The 18960-nt window shown below is 39.1% G+C and overlaps 2 protein-coding genes and 1 pseudogene across 11 annotated transcripts in view; 2 read left to right on the top strand and 1 right to left on the bottom strand.

Annotated features, from left to right (window-relative positions):
- The window catches only part of Tasor (transcription activation suppressor), a 71987-nt gene that overhangs the window by 52352 nt on the left and 675 nt on the right, over window positions 1-18960 (top strand). For 3 of the 7 annotated variants that reach the window (XM_059273969.1, XM_059273968.1, XM_059273973.1), the window contains 3 exons: window positions 1668-1846; window positions 1995-2159; window positions 3005-3675. In XM_059273969.1, the coding sequence (XP_059129952.1) occupies window positions 1668-1846; window positions 1995-2159; window positions 3005-3486 (826 nt within the window). In that variant the 3' untranslated portion in view covers window positions 3487-3675. Of the gene's footprint in view, window positions 1-1667; window positions 1847-1994; window positions 2160-2727; window positions 3676-18960 lie in introns of those variants that run through there. The other 4 variants (XM_059273972.1, XM_059273971.1, XR_009381318.1 and 1 more) reach the window with 3 other exon arrangements.
- The window catches only part of Ccdc66 (coiled-coil domain containing 66), a 29958-nt gene continuing 15608 nt past the window's right edge, over window positions 4611-18960 (bottom strand). For 3 of the 4 annotated variants that reach the window (XM_059273975.1, XM_059273977.1, XM_059273976.1), the window contains 11 exons: window positions 17445-17576; window positions 16669-16919; window positions 16377-16461; window positions 14748-14909; window positions 13592-13736; window positions 12721-12834; window positions 8391-8881; window positions 7245-7285; window positions 6153-6406; window positions 5717-5841; window positions 4612-4789 (listed from right to left, as the gene is read on the bottom strand). In XM_059273975.1, the coding sequence (XP_059129958.1) occupies window positions 4703-4789; window positions 5717-5841; window positions 6153-6406; window positions 7245-7285; window positions 8391-8881; window positions 12721-12834; window positions 13592-13736; window positions 14748-14909; window positions 16377-16461; window positions 16669-16919; window positions 17445-17576 (1887 nt within the window). In that variant the 3' untranslated portion in view covers window positions 4612-4702. Of the gene's footprint in view, window positions 4790-5716; window positions 5842-6152; window positions 6407-7244; window positions 7286-8390; window positions 8882-12720; window positions 12835-13591; window positions 13737-14747; window positions 14910-16376; window positions 16462-16668; window positions 16920-17444; window positions 17577-18960 lie in introns of all 4 variants that reach the window. The other variant, XM_059273974.1, reaches the window with a different exon arrangement.
- On the top strand, window positions 11645-11742 carry LOC131920252 (U6 spliceosomal RNA; annotated as a pseudogene).

Below are 18960 nucleotides of genomic sequence, written 5' to 3'. Positions count from 1 at the left end.
TTCATCCTGGCATTCGGAAGGCAGAGCCATGTGGATCTCTGTGAGTTCGGGGCCAGCCTGTTCTACAGAGCGAGATCCAAGACAGGCACCAAAGCTACACAGAGAAACCCTGTCTCGAAAAACCAAAAAAACAAAACAAAACAAAACAAAAAAACCCAAACAAACAAAAACTTATCTGTATTTACAGTGTAAGTCAAACCCTGTCCCAAGTTAAGTACATCAGTTAACTAATCAAATAGTCAAAAGATTGATCTCATTCTGACAGGGTTCAGTTAGAACACTGATTTATAATACGGATGTTCGTGTGGTTTCTAGCATGTCTGGAAATGTATGGTAAATTTGAGATGCTGTGTCTTGTTAGTAGAGTGTCTTTATAATGTAATTACACATTAGAGGATTTTTATCAGCTAGAATTTGCTAAACGTAAGTCTATAGAATTTTGTGTGTGGAGCCATGTGCATGTTGGAGTACACTCACCTGTGCATTCAGAGGCCAGAGCAGGATGTCATTTGTCTTTCTCTCCACCTTAATAGATGTATGACAGGGTCTCTCCCTGAACCAAAAGCTCACCATATCAATTATACTTTGCCAGGGAGCTCTCATGAACTGCCAATCTTTGTTCTTCATGCTGGGATTGTAGATATATCCAACTGTGTGGGTTCTGGGGATGTGAATCAGGTCCTCATGTCTGCAAGCCTTTTTTTCCCTCAGTCCCCAATTTCTATAAGTTAATTTTGCCCTCTTTGATTTAGGCTAGGCCTTTTGCTGTATCTAACTCCAGCTAGCCTGCTATTCACTTTGTAGACCAGGCTGGCCTTAAACTAACTCATGGGCAGTCCGTTTGCCTCTGCCTCCAAAGTATTGGGATTATAAGCATACACCACCAAAACTAGTTCTAGATCACAGGTCTTTTGATTACTGTAACACCTATTGACATTCTGACAGTCTTTAGAAAATTCAGGGTTAAATAATTCCAGTGTTTGGCTGTGTACAGTAGTTAAAATTTTTTTTGAGACAGTCTCACTGTATAATTCAGAATGGCTTCAAACTCAGTCTCGTTCCTTAGCATCTTGAATGCTGTAATTTAAAAAGTTGTAACACACACCTGGCTAATAATGAACTTTTTTAGACTTACTCATTTTTCACAGCCTATGAAATAAACAAAAGGTAAGTCTTAAGTTCATATGTAGTGTATCCAAAGGTGTATCTCCAGTTTTTACCTTGAAGTATTATAAATAGCTTAAAAGCCACATGTTAGGAAGAATTATACTCTATTTGTCTATGAGACAAGGTAGCATAGGCTATCCACCTCCTGAAATGCTGCAATTATAGACAGGCCACTGTGGCCAACTTTTTTGTTCTTTAATGTCTTTAACATTTAAGATTAATAAAGCTAAGAATAATTTAATAAATAGAATGACTGGCTCAGGTTTTAGTCTAACTGCATTACAAGATCCCCCCCCCAAAAGAAAACATGCTTGTCAGATGCACAATTTTTTTCCTTCCCCCCTAAACCAGCATTCTTATATCAAACAGTAAGCTCAGCAGCTTGTTGTGGTTATTAGTTTCCTCAGTTGAGAAGTACTTTTAATTAACTGAAGCAGAATTTTCCATAGTGAATTTTAAAATGCCAATATCTAGGTACTGAACTCTGCTTAATCTTACAGATTGAATACTAAAGCTCTGAGTCTGCTGTCTCTTCTAAATGTATATCAGAAGAAACATCTGGTTGAGATTTTGTCATACCACAATTGTGATTCACAAACTCGAAATGCTCCAGAAATGGACTGCCTTATCAGGCTTCAGGCTCAGAACATACAGCAGCGACACATAGTCTTTCTAACAGGTAGGAACATGCTCTTGCTGATATAAGAGTGAGTGAAATAATTTCAGGGGGCTGGAGTAGGTGTTAAATTATAATTCTGAATATATGATGGAAAGCATTTTGTTGACAGCAGGTATCAGTTTATGTACATTTTCTTTTTTTAATTTAGAGAAGACTATCAAGATGGTTTCCAGTTATACAGATAATGGAATTGTAGTTGCAACTGCTGAAGACTTTATGCAAAACTTTAAAAGTCTTGTGGGATATCATAACTCAGTCACAGAAGAAAGTCTTCCGCTGCTTGGTGCTATTGAGAATCTTGAGTCACAGTCAGGTAACTTTTTAGTAGTTTTTGTTTTCTTTAGGTGAGGTAGAATGAGGAATGGTTTTGTTTATCCAATAGTGAAATGTTTATTGACACCATTTACCTCATCACTGTAGGACTTAGTATATACAAGATGTGCTCGCTCATTTATTATACTGTAGTCAGTACAAGTTGTTAGTATAGACTATGTAATTCATTCATCTAGTCTGTGAATAGCACATACTTAGAGGATTAATTTTCCCTCTGGAGGGTATATAAGCTGTATTGCCTGCTGTTTGCTGTTAGTTTTTATTAAGGCAGGCAGATAGAGGGATTGTTGGGCTACAAAAGGTCTTCAGATAGATGTGCTAGTTTAATTACAGGTAGTGAGGGTATCTTACCTTCAGTCTTCTGTGAGATGGCCTCTGCTTGGTTCCAGATTTTAAAATAAAAGCTGTTCTTAAATTATTTTTGGTGAAAAGCAGAGATGACTGAGCATTCAGTAGAGCTAACCAGTTTAGTAATTCGGTGAAGCTACATGTCAGAAGTTTTATTTTATATTTGTCTTATGAAATACTGAATTACCGTATAACTTTAGATGCTGTTTTGACATTAACCCCTTTGGAGCTGGGAGTTGGGGTTTCCCAACATTAAACGTGAACACATTTCGCAGAAGCTTTTAGCATCGGATTATCTGGACACTCACACCTAGTGTGAGTGTTGTGACTAAGTGAACTTGTGGCAGAAGACCAAGCTTTAAGGGATTGTGGACTTTGCAGATCCTGACGCACTATGTTGTGTGAGTAGTGTAAATTTTACAAACTAAACAAATTGTGTATTTCAATAGAGGAGGGCTTTTTGTTTTTTAAATGTAGCTCTTTTAGAAAACGGTGAAAAGGATGAAGAGGATATGTCTCTGGATTCAGGGGATGAAATCTCACATATAGAAGTATTCAGCAGTTTTCATTCAGAAATATTGGCGAGAGAGACCAAAGGATCAAGTGGAACAGATCAAAAACAGAATATTCAAATTGAATTGCAGTCATCTCTTGACGTGCAAAAAAGTTTATTAGAAGATAAGACTTACCAAATTGATTGTGAAGAGAGAGCTCCTATTGATAGAGTATGCTCTGAAGGAGAGAACAGCAATTCAGCCGAACAAGATTCATATAGCAACGGTCAGGCTTATCAAAATCAATTAAAAATGTCCCATCAGTTTAGTCATTTTAATGTTCTCACTCATCAGACGTTTCTGGGGACACCATATGCCCTTTCATCAACTCAGTCTCAAGAAAATGAAAATTACTTTATATCTGCTTACAAAAACTTGGATAGAGAGAAATCTCCATTAAGTTAAGGATGTGTCCAAAGATAAATTACAGTAAAACCCCCACCACCACCACACCAAAAAAGAAAAAGAAAAAAATAGGTTGTTGTGGACTTTTTCCAGTTTCTTAAAAGTGTGAATTGATGATTTAAAAACAAATTTCCTAACCTTTATGAGATGTTTTTTTCTTTCCCACTTAAATCATGATGGCCTGTAACATTTGAAAATTGAAATAAATATATTTTTTGGACATACTGTAATCAGATTATCTCATGTTGGCACCTTTCAGTTTTACATTTGTTACCTGTACTTGGGCTTCAAATTGAAGTCTGTTTTATATGTAAAATTTGATGTTTATAAAAGAATGGTAAATAGTAATGACTTTCTTTACTGTCAGATGATAACTAATTTTGCTGAAATGTCAATTATTTATTTTGAGTAAAGCTTTTGTATAGTGTTTTTACACAGGTATAAGCCAGCAGTGTCAATATTTATAGGATTTTGGCTCAGTACCTCAAGCTATACCTAACAAGTGCAGTTGCATTTTAGGTAGTAAACCTGTGTCTATAATACCAAGTAGCATTTTCTCAATCTTTAGGTTTAGCTGTGTAAAAATTTAGCTTCACTTAAATTTTAGTCAGTCTTTGAGATCCTTGATAAATACTGTTTTATGTGATCCTATAGTCAATCAAATGAACGTTTAAAAATGGGCCTTCTGTTATCAATGGCATTGGATAATTTGGAACAGATCTTTGAGGTGGTCTTAATTAGAACTAGTTAGGCACTTTATAGTGCTATACTAAATCTATATACAAAAACTGTATGGTAGAGATAAATTTCAAGCCCATATGTAACTTATATCTCTTGCTTACTGTTACTAATGCTAACTTCAATATTGTGAAAACTGGGGCATCTCTACCTTTTCTAGTGAAAACAGAATTTACAGAAAAGAAAAACCACAGGATTCTAAAATGAATTTGAGTTATTTCAGTAAGAGTCTAGTGTTAATAGTACTTCCCATGCCCTAAAAGAACCTCTTACAGAACAAACAAGCAACAATATTAACTGGTCAGGGATCTCCAGACTCTATTATGGTAAGTAGAAAGTACTTTTACACCCTAGTATGACAGAGATCATTTTTTTTAAACTATAAACTGTTTTATTATATTTAAAAAGTACAGCATTTCACTACATAATGTGAAGTTTCATTGGGTGCTTGAATAATGCAGTTGAGCAGTGAGCACATTTAAAACGAAGAACTAAAATTATCTTCTTGGTTTGCAGTTAAGGGTATGAGATTCGTTTCCAACTCCTTTTGTTTCTGGAGAAGACCCTGCAATCACATTGATAGTTTAGTGAAGGTGTATAGCCAACTTAAATACAAGATAGAGAAAAATTATTGAGTTCAGGATAGAATTGTTATTGGACATAGCTCAAGTTTCATCTTTTTTACTAATTCTTATAGTGGGCCTCCTTGTTCAGGTGTTACCTATCTAGAGTATTTTCTACTATACAAACAGGGATGATTGCTTTTTTTAAAAAAAAAAAGAAAAGAAATACTGCAACTGTGGATTTCAAATGAAATCCATTCTCAAGTGCTCTTAATATCATGAGAAGACATGAGGGTCTTACTGTCCAAAACAGTGTAAGGGTTAGGGTGAAGTGTGAAATCACACTCCTTTCTCTTGTTCCTTTGGGTGAGTTACCAAGGTTTAGTCACATGCTCAAACTGTATGTAAGCAGAGGTAGCACTTAAAGAATACAAGTAAATGGGTCTGAGTAGTTTCCTAGTTTTAGGTAGAATAATAAAGGATAAGCAACACATGAGCGAAATTCTTCTCAAATACAGCCCCTGCATAGGTTTCAGCACATTATAGGGTTGTTGTTTTTTTGTGTTTTTTTTTTTTTTTTGGCTGTATAAAAGGTTATGCAAAAATCACAGGGATGGGGGGAAAGTCTGGTGAATAGCTGTGTGTATATAATTTCATTTTTTGAACAGATCTATTCTGTTCTAAACTTTAAAAAAAGAATGGACCATATTGGTTAAAATTCACTAAAGCATAATTGTGTATTTGTTTGTTTCTTTGGTTTTAGCACTTTATTATGTTTTGATGTTTAAATGTACATATTTTTAAATAAAAATTGTCATAATATCCAAACTTGTCTCAGGACTTTTCATTCTTAGGATGCAAATACTGCCACCATATAGAGAGAACAAGCATCTAAACATCTAAATAGTTACTTGGTGAAAAGCTCATACCTGTCTTAATTCTGAAAGCCCCTTAAGGATAGCTTGCTGTCGATCCCTGTTTTTCACCAATCTAGGATTAAGAAGTGGATCCTTGGTATGGTCAGAGTCAAATAGCTCTTGTTGTTGCTCACAACCTGAAGGATAGAGATAGAGATAAGGTTAAAACAGTTAAGCAAATTACTAATAGCTGTAGTGTGTTAAATCTTTCATAGACTAATGTTGAAGCATTTAGGGTTGGGAGTTTATTAAGTTATGTGTGTACATGTGAGTACTGGTGCCTGTGGGAGCTGAAAGGCTTGAAATCAATCACCCTGGTGCTGGAGTTGTTAGGTGGCATCGTGCCACCTAATGTGGGTGCTAGGAACCAAACTTCTGAAAGAACAATAGGCACTCTTTACCACTGAGCCATCTCAAGCCCCTCATCTTCAAATGCTACTTAACTTACCATGAGATTTTTGGTATTGGTTGTCCTGGGTTGAAGGCCTAGACAAGGGTGCATCCGGATCAAGATAATAGATCTCATTTGTTCGAACGTAGGGAATGAAATGAGATGTCTCAGACAGCTCATCTGATAATTTAGTTTGACCATCTCCTAAGGTCAGATTCTCTTTTTCACAGTCACTATTTTTTAGTGGTAAGTGTGATGAATTAGTCTGAGTTTGTTGAGTTCTACTCTTTACTGCTGGTGATGACTGAAACCTATCAAAAAACAAAAACCAAAACCCAAACTTTAATAAGAAATTGCATGTTTTAGAACTAGAGTCAGAGATGGTTCTGAGTCACTATGTGGGTGTTGAGAAATGAACCTAGATCCTCTGGAAGAGCAGCAAACAGGCTGTGCTTTTAACTGCTGAGCCATCATCTCTTTGGCCCCTAGAAAGTGCTTGTTTTCAACACATCTAACCACATTGCAGTTCATTTAAGATATGTCTGGTCCACCTTAAGGAATACTAGATATAACAATCTAAGGTCTGTAATTTTTCATAAAACAGTACAATGGAGATACACGGGGGGGTGGTGGTGTTTATTTTAAATTGTTAGATTCTAAGAGTCAGTGTTGGGTGGATTCAACCTCATTTCTCTTTACTTGATTTAAAATTATGCCTGTGTTGTCTGAACTAAAGTTAGTGTTAGAGATCTGATTGTGAGACAAGTCTAAAACCAGTTTGGTTATACACAAAGATAAAGAATAAAAAAATTTAACAAGCCTAAACCTTCCACCTAATTAAATGGATTTTTTTTTTAAATGCTGGTTTTAACCAATCTATTTCCCTATCTGATTTATCCAAACTGAATGCCTATTCCAGTGTTGATAGACATGGAAAAGTCAAACCTGCTTAGGTCCAGTCCAGTCCAGGTAAAAACCACTCTATATTAAACATTTACCAAATCAATGAAAGCCAGCTATACCTCTTTGCTATCCTATCCTTTCCTATCCTGCCTTTATGTGCACATGGGACTGTCATCCAGATTTTGAATGGGTATTTTGTTTCCCACACAAAAAAGCACTAAGTAGCTAAGGAAGTAATACACATACCTTTCTTTAATAACTGAAGGAGTTTTCAGAGGTTCTTCTACCTAAAAGATGGATAACACAAGCAAACACAGAGTGACATCTTCACGTCTCCAGATATTCTAAAACATTGTATGTGCATGCAAGTCAGAAGACAACGTAGAATTGCTTCTGTCCTAGTAACATGGGTCTCAGTCATCAGGCTCCTGTAGCAGGCACCTTCACCTGCTGAGCTTTCTCACCAACTTCTCGGACATGCTTAAATAAGCTGGGCATATTTAAGAAAGAATACTGTATGCGATACAGTATAGGACCAAGCCAGTAATTCCTTTCTACATGGACAATATATATGAGTTTTATTGTTTTAATAAAATCACAGTATTCTAATTCACAAAAACTTCATACATCTACTTTGAGGAAGGCACTCTAAAACACTTGATCAGCCCCAAACTACATCACAGTGAATTTCTAAGTCAGGAGGACCATTCTGGAGCTTTGCTTAGGTTTCTTTTTCTTTCTTGTTTTCTGAGAAGGGTCTTTAGATCTTCCTGTGTAGAACAAGCTGGCTTCAAACTCCCTAGCTGCCTCCAGAGTGCTGGGATTAAAGACATGCCCCATCACACCTGGCTCTGTTTAGGGTTATACTCACTACCATGATTTTACTCACTTGTCTACTACAAAAAACAAAACAAAACTTTGTATCTTCATTCAGAATTCATGTATCCTGCCTACATTCCATCCTTTAATTACCTATTATTTCTTTGGTCTCCTAAATTGTATACTATACTTTTATGTGTACTTACATGTTAAATTATAAGCTTTTGTTTTGGCTTTTTTTTTTTTTTTTGAGATAGGGTTAATTTCATTTTTCTTTACAACTGAGTAGTATTTTATTTTATGTATGTGACATTTTCATAGGCATTTGAATAAAGCATTCATCTGCATAAAGATTTGGCTTTTGGGGCTACAGTCTCTGATGCAGCTGCTCAGTTCAGGTGTTATACAACAGTCAGTCAGTTCATATAACAAGCATGGCTGTCTTCCTCTGACCACTAACATAATTTTCTATAACCTACTTAGATGAACCACAGCCTTCTGAAAGCATGGATTTGGGCAACTACTTTGAATTCAGAAACATTACTACATAGTAATGAAATAAAAGAGTCTTACCTTTTTGATTAGATGCAACCTGATCTCTGACTCAGTTTCTCGATGAGATGAAGAAAGAACTGGTGAAGTGCCTCTGTTTTGGGAGAGGTTCTCAGGGTGGTTTCTTTCTAGTAAGTGAAGCAGCTCCATCTGCCTTCTTACCTTTTTTTCTTCTTTCTCCTTCTGGAGATGGACAGGGTACTTTGCTGATGCAGGAACATACCTTTTGAGAGGCTTATTTATATTCCAAGCAGGCTTTTTGGGACATTTCTTCATAAGTTTTGTTTGTTTCTCTGTTCTTCTATAGTGATTACACTGGCCATTATACCAGCTGTTTTCTTTGTCTAAATTAGTGCCTTTATCCATACTTAGTTCTTGCTTGTCTTTTTTAGTGCTAATCTGTCCATTAAATTCTGCAGAAATCTCTGGAGAAGAAAAGTTTCTAATGCCCTTCTCTGTTAATGATCCACAGTGTGGTAGTGCATCGCTGAAATTTCCTAAATTTAAGTCATCTAAATAAAAATTCCAAATGATTAATTTTAAAAACATAGTAGAAATACACTTTTCTCAAAGATACTTATAATGACTTTATTAGTTGGTGGGTCATGCACATGGGAGTCAAAGGACAACTTGTGGAAGTTGGTTCCTTCTGCCATGTGAATTCCAAGGGTGGAACTAGGGTTCTTGGTCTTGGTGGCATCACCTTTACCTGCTGTGCCATTCTTCCATCCCTAGGAATTCAATCCTCAAAATGAAGCTACCCATTAAAGAACTGCTCCCTTTCAAAAAAAAAGCTGGTAACACTATTCAGTTTGGATATTCTAGAAATGTCTATTCCAAATAGCCCATATAAACAGAGCTTTGTGCTACACACCTATCATCCCAACAATTAGAGGACGGGAACAAGTTCAACGCCAGCTGGTCTACAGAGTTTCAGGAAGCAAGTTCCAGGCCAGCCCAGACACCATATAAAAAAATAAAATAATTTAAATGGACTGGCTTATTCAAATAGTATAAAATTCTCAGAGTTTATAACTGTGTAGTTAGATACATGTCAGAATTTCCTTATGCTAATTCCACTGTATAAAATAGGCCTAATTTTGTTTATCTACATAGATACTTAGGTTGGAAGCAACCTAAGAAATGCTGCTGTGAATCCCAAGTTTCTACAGGTGTAAACCTAAAAACCGAATTCTATTCATTTTTTTGAGCAACTGCTATACTGTTTTCTACTGCAGGCGCAACATTCAACATTACCATTAACAAAGCAATTTTAAGAATGCATTTGAGTGGCACCACAAATATCACAATGCCCTATCACCAGTTATCACCATCCCTTCAAATGAACTATTGCTAGTCTGGTATACTGAACTAATAGAATATCTCAAGTAACAGGCCGAAAATAGTGATGTGTTTATGGCTGTTTCCTACAGGAAAGAAGGGGAGGCTCTTGAGCCCTAGGAGGGAAATAAAAGGACACATGTATGAGAGAAAAATCTTGAAGATTCTTGAGGGACTATATAAAAAGAGCACTATGTAAAAAGAAACCCCTGCTGGAGGAGACTGCCCAGCGAAACTGCAGAGGAGAGAGTCCTGCTGTGGAGCTGTCTGCAGGCTGGGCAGAGCTCCAGGGTGCAGCTTTCGGGGATGGACACCAGTTCTGGGGTGGGCTCTCTGGTGATGTAGCTGCTTTTGAATTATCTCTGATCCTCAACAGTAACCCCTTAGCCATATTCCTGTTAGTAATAAAAACTGAATGGTTCACCAATGGAACATTGATACAGTTGTTACTCCAATATCTTGGGCTTCCTCTCTGGGATAAGATAGTTTCATCTCTCCAGGAAAAGTCTGTCACAGTACAATGTTAGAGTAGCCTGGGCAATATGATCTCTTGGCTTCATATTAGAAGCTACGTTAGGATCCATCAGGAGCTATAAACAAATACTTCAGGAAGGCCCATTTATAACTAGTTTTAAATGGGAAAAGAACTTCATGGAACTGAGAAAATAAAACAAGAAGGGTTTCCCTGAAGAGTTAAAAAAAAGTTTCCAAACCTAGGGGCTGAAGAACTGGCTCAGCACTTACCAGTCCTGCTCTTAAAGTTTGGTTCCCAGCACCTATCCACCTACAACTGCTGTGGGATGTTTTGTATGGCAAATGTGTTGCTAATTAGTCAATAAATAGAACACTGATTGGCCATTGGCTAGGCAGGAAGTGTAGGCGGGACAAGGAGGAGAATAAAGCTGGGAAGTGGAAGGCTGAGTCAGAGAGACACTGCCAGCCGCCATGATGACAAACAGCATGTGAAGATGCCGGTAAGCCACGAGCCATGTGGCAAGGTATAGATTAATGGAAATGGATTAATTTAAGCTGTAAGAACAGTTAGCAAGAAGCCTGCCACTGCCATACAGTTTGCAACCAATATAAGTCTCTGTGTTTACTTGGCTGGGTCTGAGCTGCTGTGGGACTAGCAGGTGATAGAGATTTGTCCTGACTGTGGGCCAGGCAGGAAAACTCAAGCTACATACAACTCCAGCTCCAGGAAATCTGACACCACCTTCTGGTTTCCATGGGCACTGCACTCCTTTACACAAGCCTGCCCACCCACCCCTATACATATATACACTAAATTACAAATCCCTTTTTGTTCAGGAGTGTCCAATGTGGTGGATATTGTGTTATTTAAAATTTAAGACCAGCCGGGCGGTGGTGGCGCACACCTTTAATCCCAGCACTCGGGAGGCAGAGCCAGGCGGATCTCTGAGTTCGAGGCCAGCCTGGGCTACCAAGTGAGTTCCAGGAGAGGCGCAAAGCTACACAGAGAAACCCTGTCTCGAAAAACCAAAAAAAACCCCCAAAAAACAAAAAAACAAACAGGTGCTTTGGATGACAGTTCAGCAGCTCCCCCAAATGCTTAATACACCTATCATATAATTCACAAATTCTAACTCCTCTTTCCTAAGAGAACAGAAAACATTTACACAAAAATTTTTTTAACTAGTCACAGTGGCACTGTTTATAATAGTCCTAAGTAGAAATAATCGAAATGTTCATAGAACAAAATCCAGTATAATTCCCACAGTGGAGTCTAAGGAATAAATGGAATTGTGTCATAATAAGATCTACAATAGGGATAAACGCATATATCACGCTGAAGTCAGTAAGCCAGGCACAAAAGACCACTTACAGCATAATTCTGGTTACATGAAAAGTATGGACACAATGAACTGAAGAGAGTGGAAGAGTCCCTATTTGTGAGTTACTCATTGAGTCCTGTGCTCAATACCAGTGCACCTACACTAAAACTGGAATGAGATTAGCATGGCCCCTGTGTAAGGATGACATGCAAATTGGTGATGTATTCGTATTTTTAAAAAGCGTGGTGGTGGCACAGGTGGTGGTGGCGGCGGCAGCGGCGGCGGCGCACGCCTTTAATCCCAGCACTCCGGAGGCAGAGCCAGGAGGATCTCTGTGAGTTCCAGGCCAGCCTGGGCTACTGAGTTCCAGGTCAGGCTCCAAAGCTACACAGAGAAACCCTGTCTCGAAAAACAAACAAAAAAACAAAAACAAAAAAAAAGCATCTTTCATAGAAAATCAATTTAAATACTGAAAAGGTTCTAAAATTGTGATGGTAACTGCACAAGTGTGAGTATGTTAAAGAACACCAAACAGAGCTGGGCACAGTGTGCAATGCCTTTTTTGTTTGTTTTTGTTTTTCGAGACAGGGTTTCTCGGTATAGTTTTGGTGCCTGTCCTGGATGTTGCTCTGTAGACCAGGCTGGCCTCGAACTCGCAGAGATCCACTTGGTTCTGCCTCCTGAGTGCTGAGATTAGTGTGGGCCACCGCCTGGCTGCATGCCTTTAATAGTAGAACTTGGGAGGGAGAGGCAGCAAGATTTCTGAGAATTCCAGACCAGCAACAAATAGTACCCCTTATATGGGTAAGATTTGGGCTAGATATTTAGCTAACTGGTTGAGTGCTTGCCTAGAAAGTATAAGGCCCTTATTCTCTGAACTACAAAGAAAACATTCATATGTTATGTGAATTAGAGCACACAATCCAAAACTAAAAAAATCAAAAGATCCCTTTATTTTGTTAAAAACTCAAATTTCTAAGTGGAACTGTAGCTCAGTTTGGTAAAGCGCTTGCCTAGCATGCACTATGTCCTGGGCTCAGTCCCCAGTGTCACATGAAAGGGCACAGTGCTATATCCCTGTAATGCCAGTGTTCCACAGGTGGGATTATTTCTAGGTCACCCTTGGCTACGAGAGACACTATTGCAAAGACAACAGCCCCTGCGATGTCTTCACTTTAGACAGAAACAGAACAAGAAACCCTTGACATGAATACCTGTCTGCACTCCGGTGTCCTTCTTGGGAGAGGCTGTGGAAGTTTCATCAGCAGCCTCCTTAGCATCACTTCTTGAACTGGAAACATTAGTGGATGCCTTATAATCCACTTGTGCTGTATCAAATAGCAATGTGAAACAGACATGGAATGTCTTAAATGACATGGAAGAGTACAAACAAACTCCATGTGGGGGCTGGGGACACAGCTGGGTGGCTGTGTTTGCCTACCACCCAAGGCCCTGGGTTTGAGCCCTTGCACTAAAAGACAAAGGTACTGCAGCAGTTAAAGACTTTTTGATGGGGCTGGAAAGATGGTTCAGTGATTAAGAACACTGGCTGCTCTTCCAGAGGACTCAGGTTCAAGTCCCAGCACCCACATGACAGCTCACAACTGTCTATAACTCTAGTTCCAGGGGATCAGATACCCTCACACAATATACACAGGCAAACACCAATGCACATAAAATTAAAAAAAAAGAAAATTAAAAAAAAAAAAAAAAAGACTTTTTGACTTAATCACCACCATAAACTGTAGGAAAAATTTTGCAAGGCTAGACTAGTATGGCCTAAATTTATTATTAAAAGTTACCTATATTCTTAGGCCTTGCTGAATTTAAAAATCTAAGAATGAATATTAAAGTACACATTTTACCTATGTCAGGATTACTGTGAAAATTTCTGTGAAAAAGATACTGCAATGTGTAATACTTGGAGACAGCTTTCTAAATTATTAAAGATGGGTTAGATGAAAAGCTTATGTTCCTTTAAAAATATTTAGTTAATATGTGTGTTCTTAAGGATTTAAAGTAGGCAAGTATTTAAAATCATCTTCAAAATCAAAACTATGAGTAAAAATCTGATTAGTCACTTACCGCCAAGATTTTTAATCAGCCGGGATGCATCGTGTCCTTTCTGAGTCAGTTCTCGGATCCTCTGCTCCTGTTTCAGTCTCTGTGCCAACTCCTGAGCTCGCTGCATCGTGTGGAATAGCTCATTTGTCTTTAGAGTCATGATTTCCTATCAAGATTGACATACACCGTGAAACAGTTACCAAGGACATTCAATGAAGTGACTGTTCCCATTCAGTACAAATGCTCAAGCTTTCCCTTACCTGGCAGGCACTGGTCTAGATAGCAGCTGAAGGACAGTCAATAGAGCCTTTTAGAGATTACAGTTCTAACATGCTTTTGTTCTTGCTATTAGACAGGGTCTCATCGTGTAGACCAGGCTGTCCTTGAACTCCCAAATGTTGGGATTACAGGTGTGCACCACCACTAAGCCAGCTGTCACAGCCTACTCAATGAAACTGGAGTGCAGACCATACCTTTCCACACCCCATTTCTGAAAGGTATCAAGAAAAACTGGCAAGGAAGTGCAGACTCGGTATTTTTAAAGCTGACAACTGAAATATCACTGGATGGTCTGCATGGTCAGGTCAGCTGAGACACAGCACTGGGACCACCCTACCTACCCTATCTGAATCGCTAACATAGAGTTTTGCTAGACAAGACATCAACTCTTTGAAAAGACTATTACCAAGCCTAACGGAAGCTCCTAACTCAGCCAGGAATTTCACCAGCAATCCCAGCCAATCACTACTCTTTTTTAATATCTAGAATCATTATTACTTTAGATTTATTTAGGGATGAGGAGGTGGTAATGGTTGTACCACAGTATGTGTGTGGAGATTATAAATTAACTTTCTGAATCCTCTTCTGGAACATGGGTTCCAGGTACTGGTGGTCAACACCCCTTACCTGCTGAGCCATCCTGTGGGCCCAATACCTAGAATTATTAGAAGGTTCTATGTATCTACTATCCAGATCATAATGAAGCTTGGTGCTGTGTTCACCCTGACCACCTCCCATTAACAGGCCAAGCATGCAGCATCTGAGATCTGGACCATTCGAGGAGTGTGACCTTGCCAAGCCTCCCCTTCCTTAGCTGTAATGTCTCCACATGTATTGCACAATTCAAACCATGTGCAGACACCAGCCTCTTCATCACTTCCACCATACAAGTACCCACTTCCTTCTGTCTCTGCTTAAGAATGTCCTCTTCATACTGCCTCTGCATCTCCTCCCGTTCCCGAGCCAAGCGCTGCTCCTCTTCCTGCTCTTCCTTCTTCCTCTGTTCTTCTTCCAGCCGCTTCTTCCTGCGGTTCTCTTCCACCTGAGCCATGATTGCTTTCTAGTCATAAGTAATCACAAGTCACTGTCACAAATCAAAACTGATGGAGCACCCGTTTATCAGTCACACACACATAATGGAGTGGGGGAGAAATGTGCTTACCTAGCATGTGTAGCACAAAAACAAATCAACTAAAGAAATTACCTCAGTACTCACTACCCTGACTGATAAATGGGAGATGTGCTCAGCTTTTCACTGAGTTCAAAAAAGAAAACTACCTGGGCCAAATTACTCACAAAATGTTAAAAAGAACTGCTGAAACTAGGAACAGTGCTATGTGCTGAGTGCCTATCTGCTGGGTACAGTGCTATGTGCTGAGTGCCTATCTGCTGGGTACAGTGCTATGTGCTGAGTGCCTATCTGCTGGATACAGTGCTATGTGCTGAGTGCCTATCTGCTGGGCACAGTGCTATGTGCTGAGTGCCTATCTGCTGGGCACAGTGCTATGTGCTGAGTGCCTATCTGCTGGGCACAGCGCTATGTGCTGAGTGCCTATCTGCTGGATATAGTGCTATGTGCTGAGTGCCTATCTGCTGGATACAGTGCTATGTGCTGAGTGCCTATCTGCTGGATACAGTGCTATGTGCTGAGTGCCTATCTGCTGGATACAGTGCTATGTGCTGAGTGCCTATCTGCTGGGCACAGTGCTATGTGCTGAGTGCCTATCTGCTAGGCACAGTGCTATGTGCTGAGTGTTGGATACAGTGCTATGTGCCGAGTGCCTATCTATGGCCCCTGCTACTCAGAAGACCAGGTAGGAAAATGTTTAAGCCACATCTGAGCAACATGGCAAGGGCTCATTTCAACACACAAACTCTTCAGAGAAAAGAGAACCACAAAAAGTCACTCAGACCATTAAGTCCCTCTAATGTCAGACTGAGATGAGTTTTAATCTCAGCTTTATATTACCTACTAGATTGCTTAGTCGGAAGTCTACTTCGTTTTTTTTTTTTTTTTTTTTTTTTTTTGGTATGTTTTCTTTCAAAGATGTGAACAGAACTCTGAGGAAGTAGCCAATATTTAATAATAGTACAAAGTCATGTATACAACATACTCATTTAATGGCTCCACCAGAAGGCAGGCAGCATGGCAATAATACTGTCTAGTCCTCAGCCCAAGCTTAAATCTAAAATGATACCAGTTGTGTTAAAAGACTGGATTTACAGCAAGATATAACTGGACCTAAGCTGAAAATTTCTATCAGAATTTCCAGCTATGTGTGGTGGTATATGCCTGTAATCTTGGGATTTGGGAGGTAGAGACAGAAGATCAAGAATTCAAGACCAGCCTTGGCTACATATGAAGTTCAAGACCAGCCTAAACTACATTAAAGCCTCTCAGGGGGAAAAAATTCAATTTTCCATTTACTTAGGTGTATGTTGGCCATCATGACTTACTAAGGCAAAGAACAATGTTTTACAATGTGAGGCACAATATGGAAACACCAGGTGTTTTACAGTGTGATACCTGATGTTCTAATTGTTTGTGCCGGCGTCTTTCCCGCTCCTCAATCTGTGCTGGGTCCAGGAGTGCAGTCATAGAACGGAGAAAGCTGTGAAGCATACATTAGTTATTCAAAACGCCAGAAAGGTTAACCATCCCCCCCCCCCCCCCCCCCCCCCCGGCTCAAGTTACATCTGTTCATCATTTCTATTTCAGAGAAAAATGCCAAACTGAAACCTGAAACTTACTGGACATAGTGACAGTTCTAGTCGATCGAATACACTTTCTAAAGGACTAAACACTAAAGTCAACTTACTTTGTTTTCTGACTGTATGACACAGCCATATCCGGAACAGGTTTGGCTTGCTGTTCTTCCTCTGAAAGTTCCACCTGGACGGCAGGTGGAGGTGTGTAAACACTGTTGACATCGGCCAGCTCCTGAGTGTCAGGAGAGACACAAAAGGACTCCGGGTGTTGGTGTGGTAACTGACAGGACAGCCGAGACTGAGACCCAGGAAGACTCTTTAATGAATCAAAATGCATTGCCCATCTGTCATGGTCCTCGCCCTAACAGTGACAAATGAGAAATGCTCAGAACTTTTTTAACTACTCCCATAAAAATTATCAATGACAAACACTGATCGGCTGGAGAGATGGCTGCTTTTCCAAGAGACCTGGGTTCTGTTCCCAGCACCCACATGGCTGCTAGCAATTGCCTGTTACTCTCGCTCCAGGGTATTCTAACTATTCGGGCCTCCTTGGGCACTATACACATATGGTGTAGACATATATGCAGGCAAACACCTATAAAAATAAAAGTGAATCAAATCTCAAAAAGGAGAGAAGTCAAGTACATCATAATAACAAAATTGTATTTTTTGATTCTGTAATTAGATAACTATCTTAGGAATTTTTTAAAAATTCATTTCTAAAGTTTTAAAAAGCTATGTAAAAGCACACTAAATGCATTCTATGAAAAGTTTCATAAGGATAAATGTTTAATTTGCCCAACAGTTTCAGAATATTTGTAAGTTTATTTGAGTAAAAACTTGGACTCTCACTTCCACTGAAGCCACGGACTTGCCGAGTTACCTTTGAATGTATCATTCTCTCCTCGGTTTTCCTTTGCTGGTCCTCTTCTCCTTGTTTACTCAAGTCTTCCATCCACTTTCTCTGCTGCTCCTGGCTGACAGTGCTGCCGGGACGCTCTAGCAGTCCTGCTTCCTGAACAGTCAATAAGCAACCAACTGAATCAGGCTCGACAGTGCAGACCTTACCAGGTTACTCACACGGATCTAGCCCAGGAAGGCATTTCTCCCCAGGAGAAGCAATGCTCTGCAGCAGAGAATCTGAACATACTACTAAGGAGACAGGCCCTGACCCTCAGAATTGTATTTTAAACGTATACTGGTAGAGGGTGTAAAACATCTAGGTACACAGAAAGAAATGTTTTATTTGATTTTTTATTTAAAAGTCTATAAAAATGCAGTTTTTGGAAAGAATATTCTGGTGACTGAATATCCAAGAATACAAACAGGAGAGCTAAAATTCCATCGTACTTCACAAGTACTTGCTCAATAATGTTCACATAGCTAGGGAATGGAAACAGCCTATATGGCCTTTGACTGATGGACAATGAGATATGGCACATATCCATAATGAAATACAATTCAGCTATTTAAAAAAAAGGAAAGAAAGAAAAAGAAATCTTGAATCATGAAATGTGCAGGTAAATGGATGAAATAGAAAATATACTGAGTGAAGTAACCCGGACACAGAAAGACAAATGCTGAATATTCTCTCTCACCCATGGTTCTTAGCTCCAAATCTTTAGATGTGAATATATAACCTAGATGTGAATATATAGAGTTACGGTTCTCAACCTTCATATCAGATATTTACAATATGATCCATAACAGTAGCAAAATTATAGTTGTGAAGTAGCAACAAAATAAGTTTATGGTTGGGGCCACCACAACATGAGGTATGGTATTAAAGGTCACAGCATCAGGAAGGTTGAGAAGCAGTGACCTAGAGAAACTGCAGAAGCCAGGAAAGTAAATGAGATGTGGGGGTGGGGTGAGGGGTACTTACTCTAGTGAGATGATGGCAGGTAATACAGAGGGAAAATGGGGAAGGGGGCCTCAACTGGGGAGGAGGAAGAGGGAAAACAATACGGAAGGAGCCAGAGGGAGGAGGGGTAAATAAGAATGCTTAAAAATGACATAGGAAATGATGTAATAATAATTATTAGTAATAGTTTAATATCATTAAGTGTTATTTTATATTTACCTAAAATTACACCTAAGTGTATTCTGTATGCAAATGTATATAGTTTAGATGAAGTTACACCACCTGGGGTTATTGTACCCCACCAAGAACCATAGACTATTCAGCAAAGCCCCTAGTACCAAGCATGAGAAACTTCCTTTTAAGGTGCTTGTCAGAAGAGTGTGAGAGGCTCCCAAACAGGATAGGGTAGTTCTACTTAGTTACCTCCTAGAAGGTGAAGGTAAGTCCATATTGCTGAAGACATCACATCCTTAGAGGATTTGAGCCTCCTTTCATAGTACAAGAAGTTAATATATAAGCTAAGGGAGGAAGCAAC

Source organism: Peromyscus eremicus, chromosome 9, assembly GCF_949786415.1.
Source record: "Peromyscus eremicus chromosome 9, PerEre_H2_v1, whole genome shotgun sequence".
Lineage (NCBI taxonomy): Eukaryota > Metazoa > Chordata > Mammalia > Rodentia > Cricetidae > Peromyscus > Peromyscus eremicus.
The sequence above is the reverse complement of the archived record's forward strand: the minus strand, read 5'-3'. Positions and strand labels throughout refer to the sequence as shown.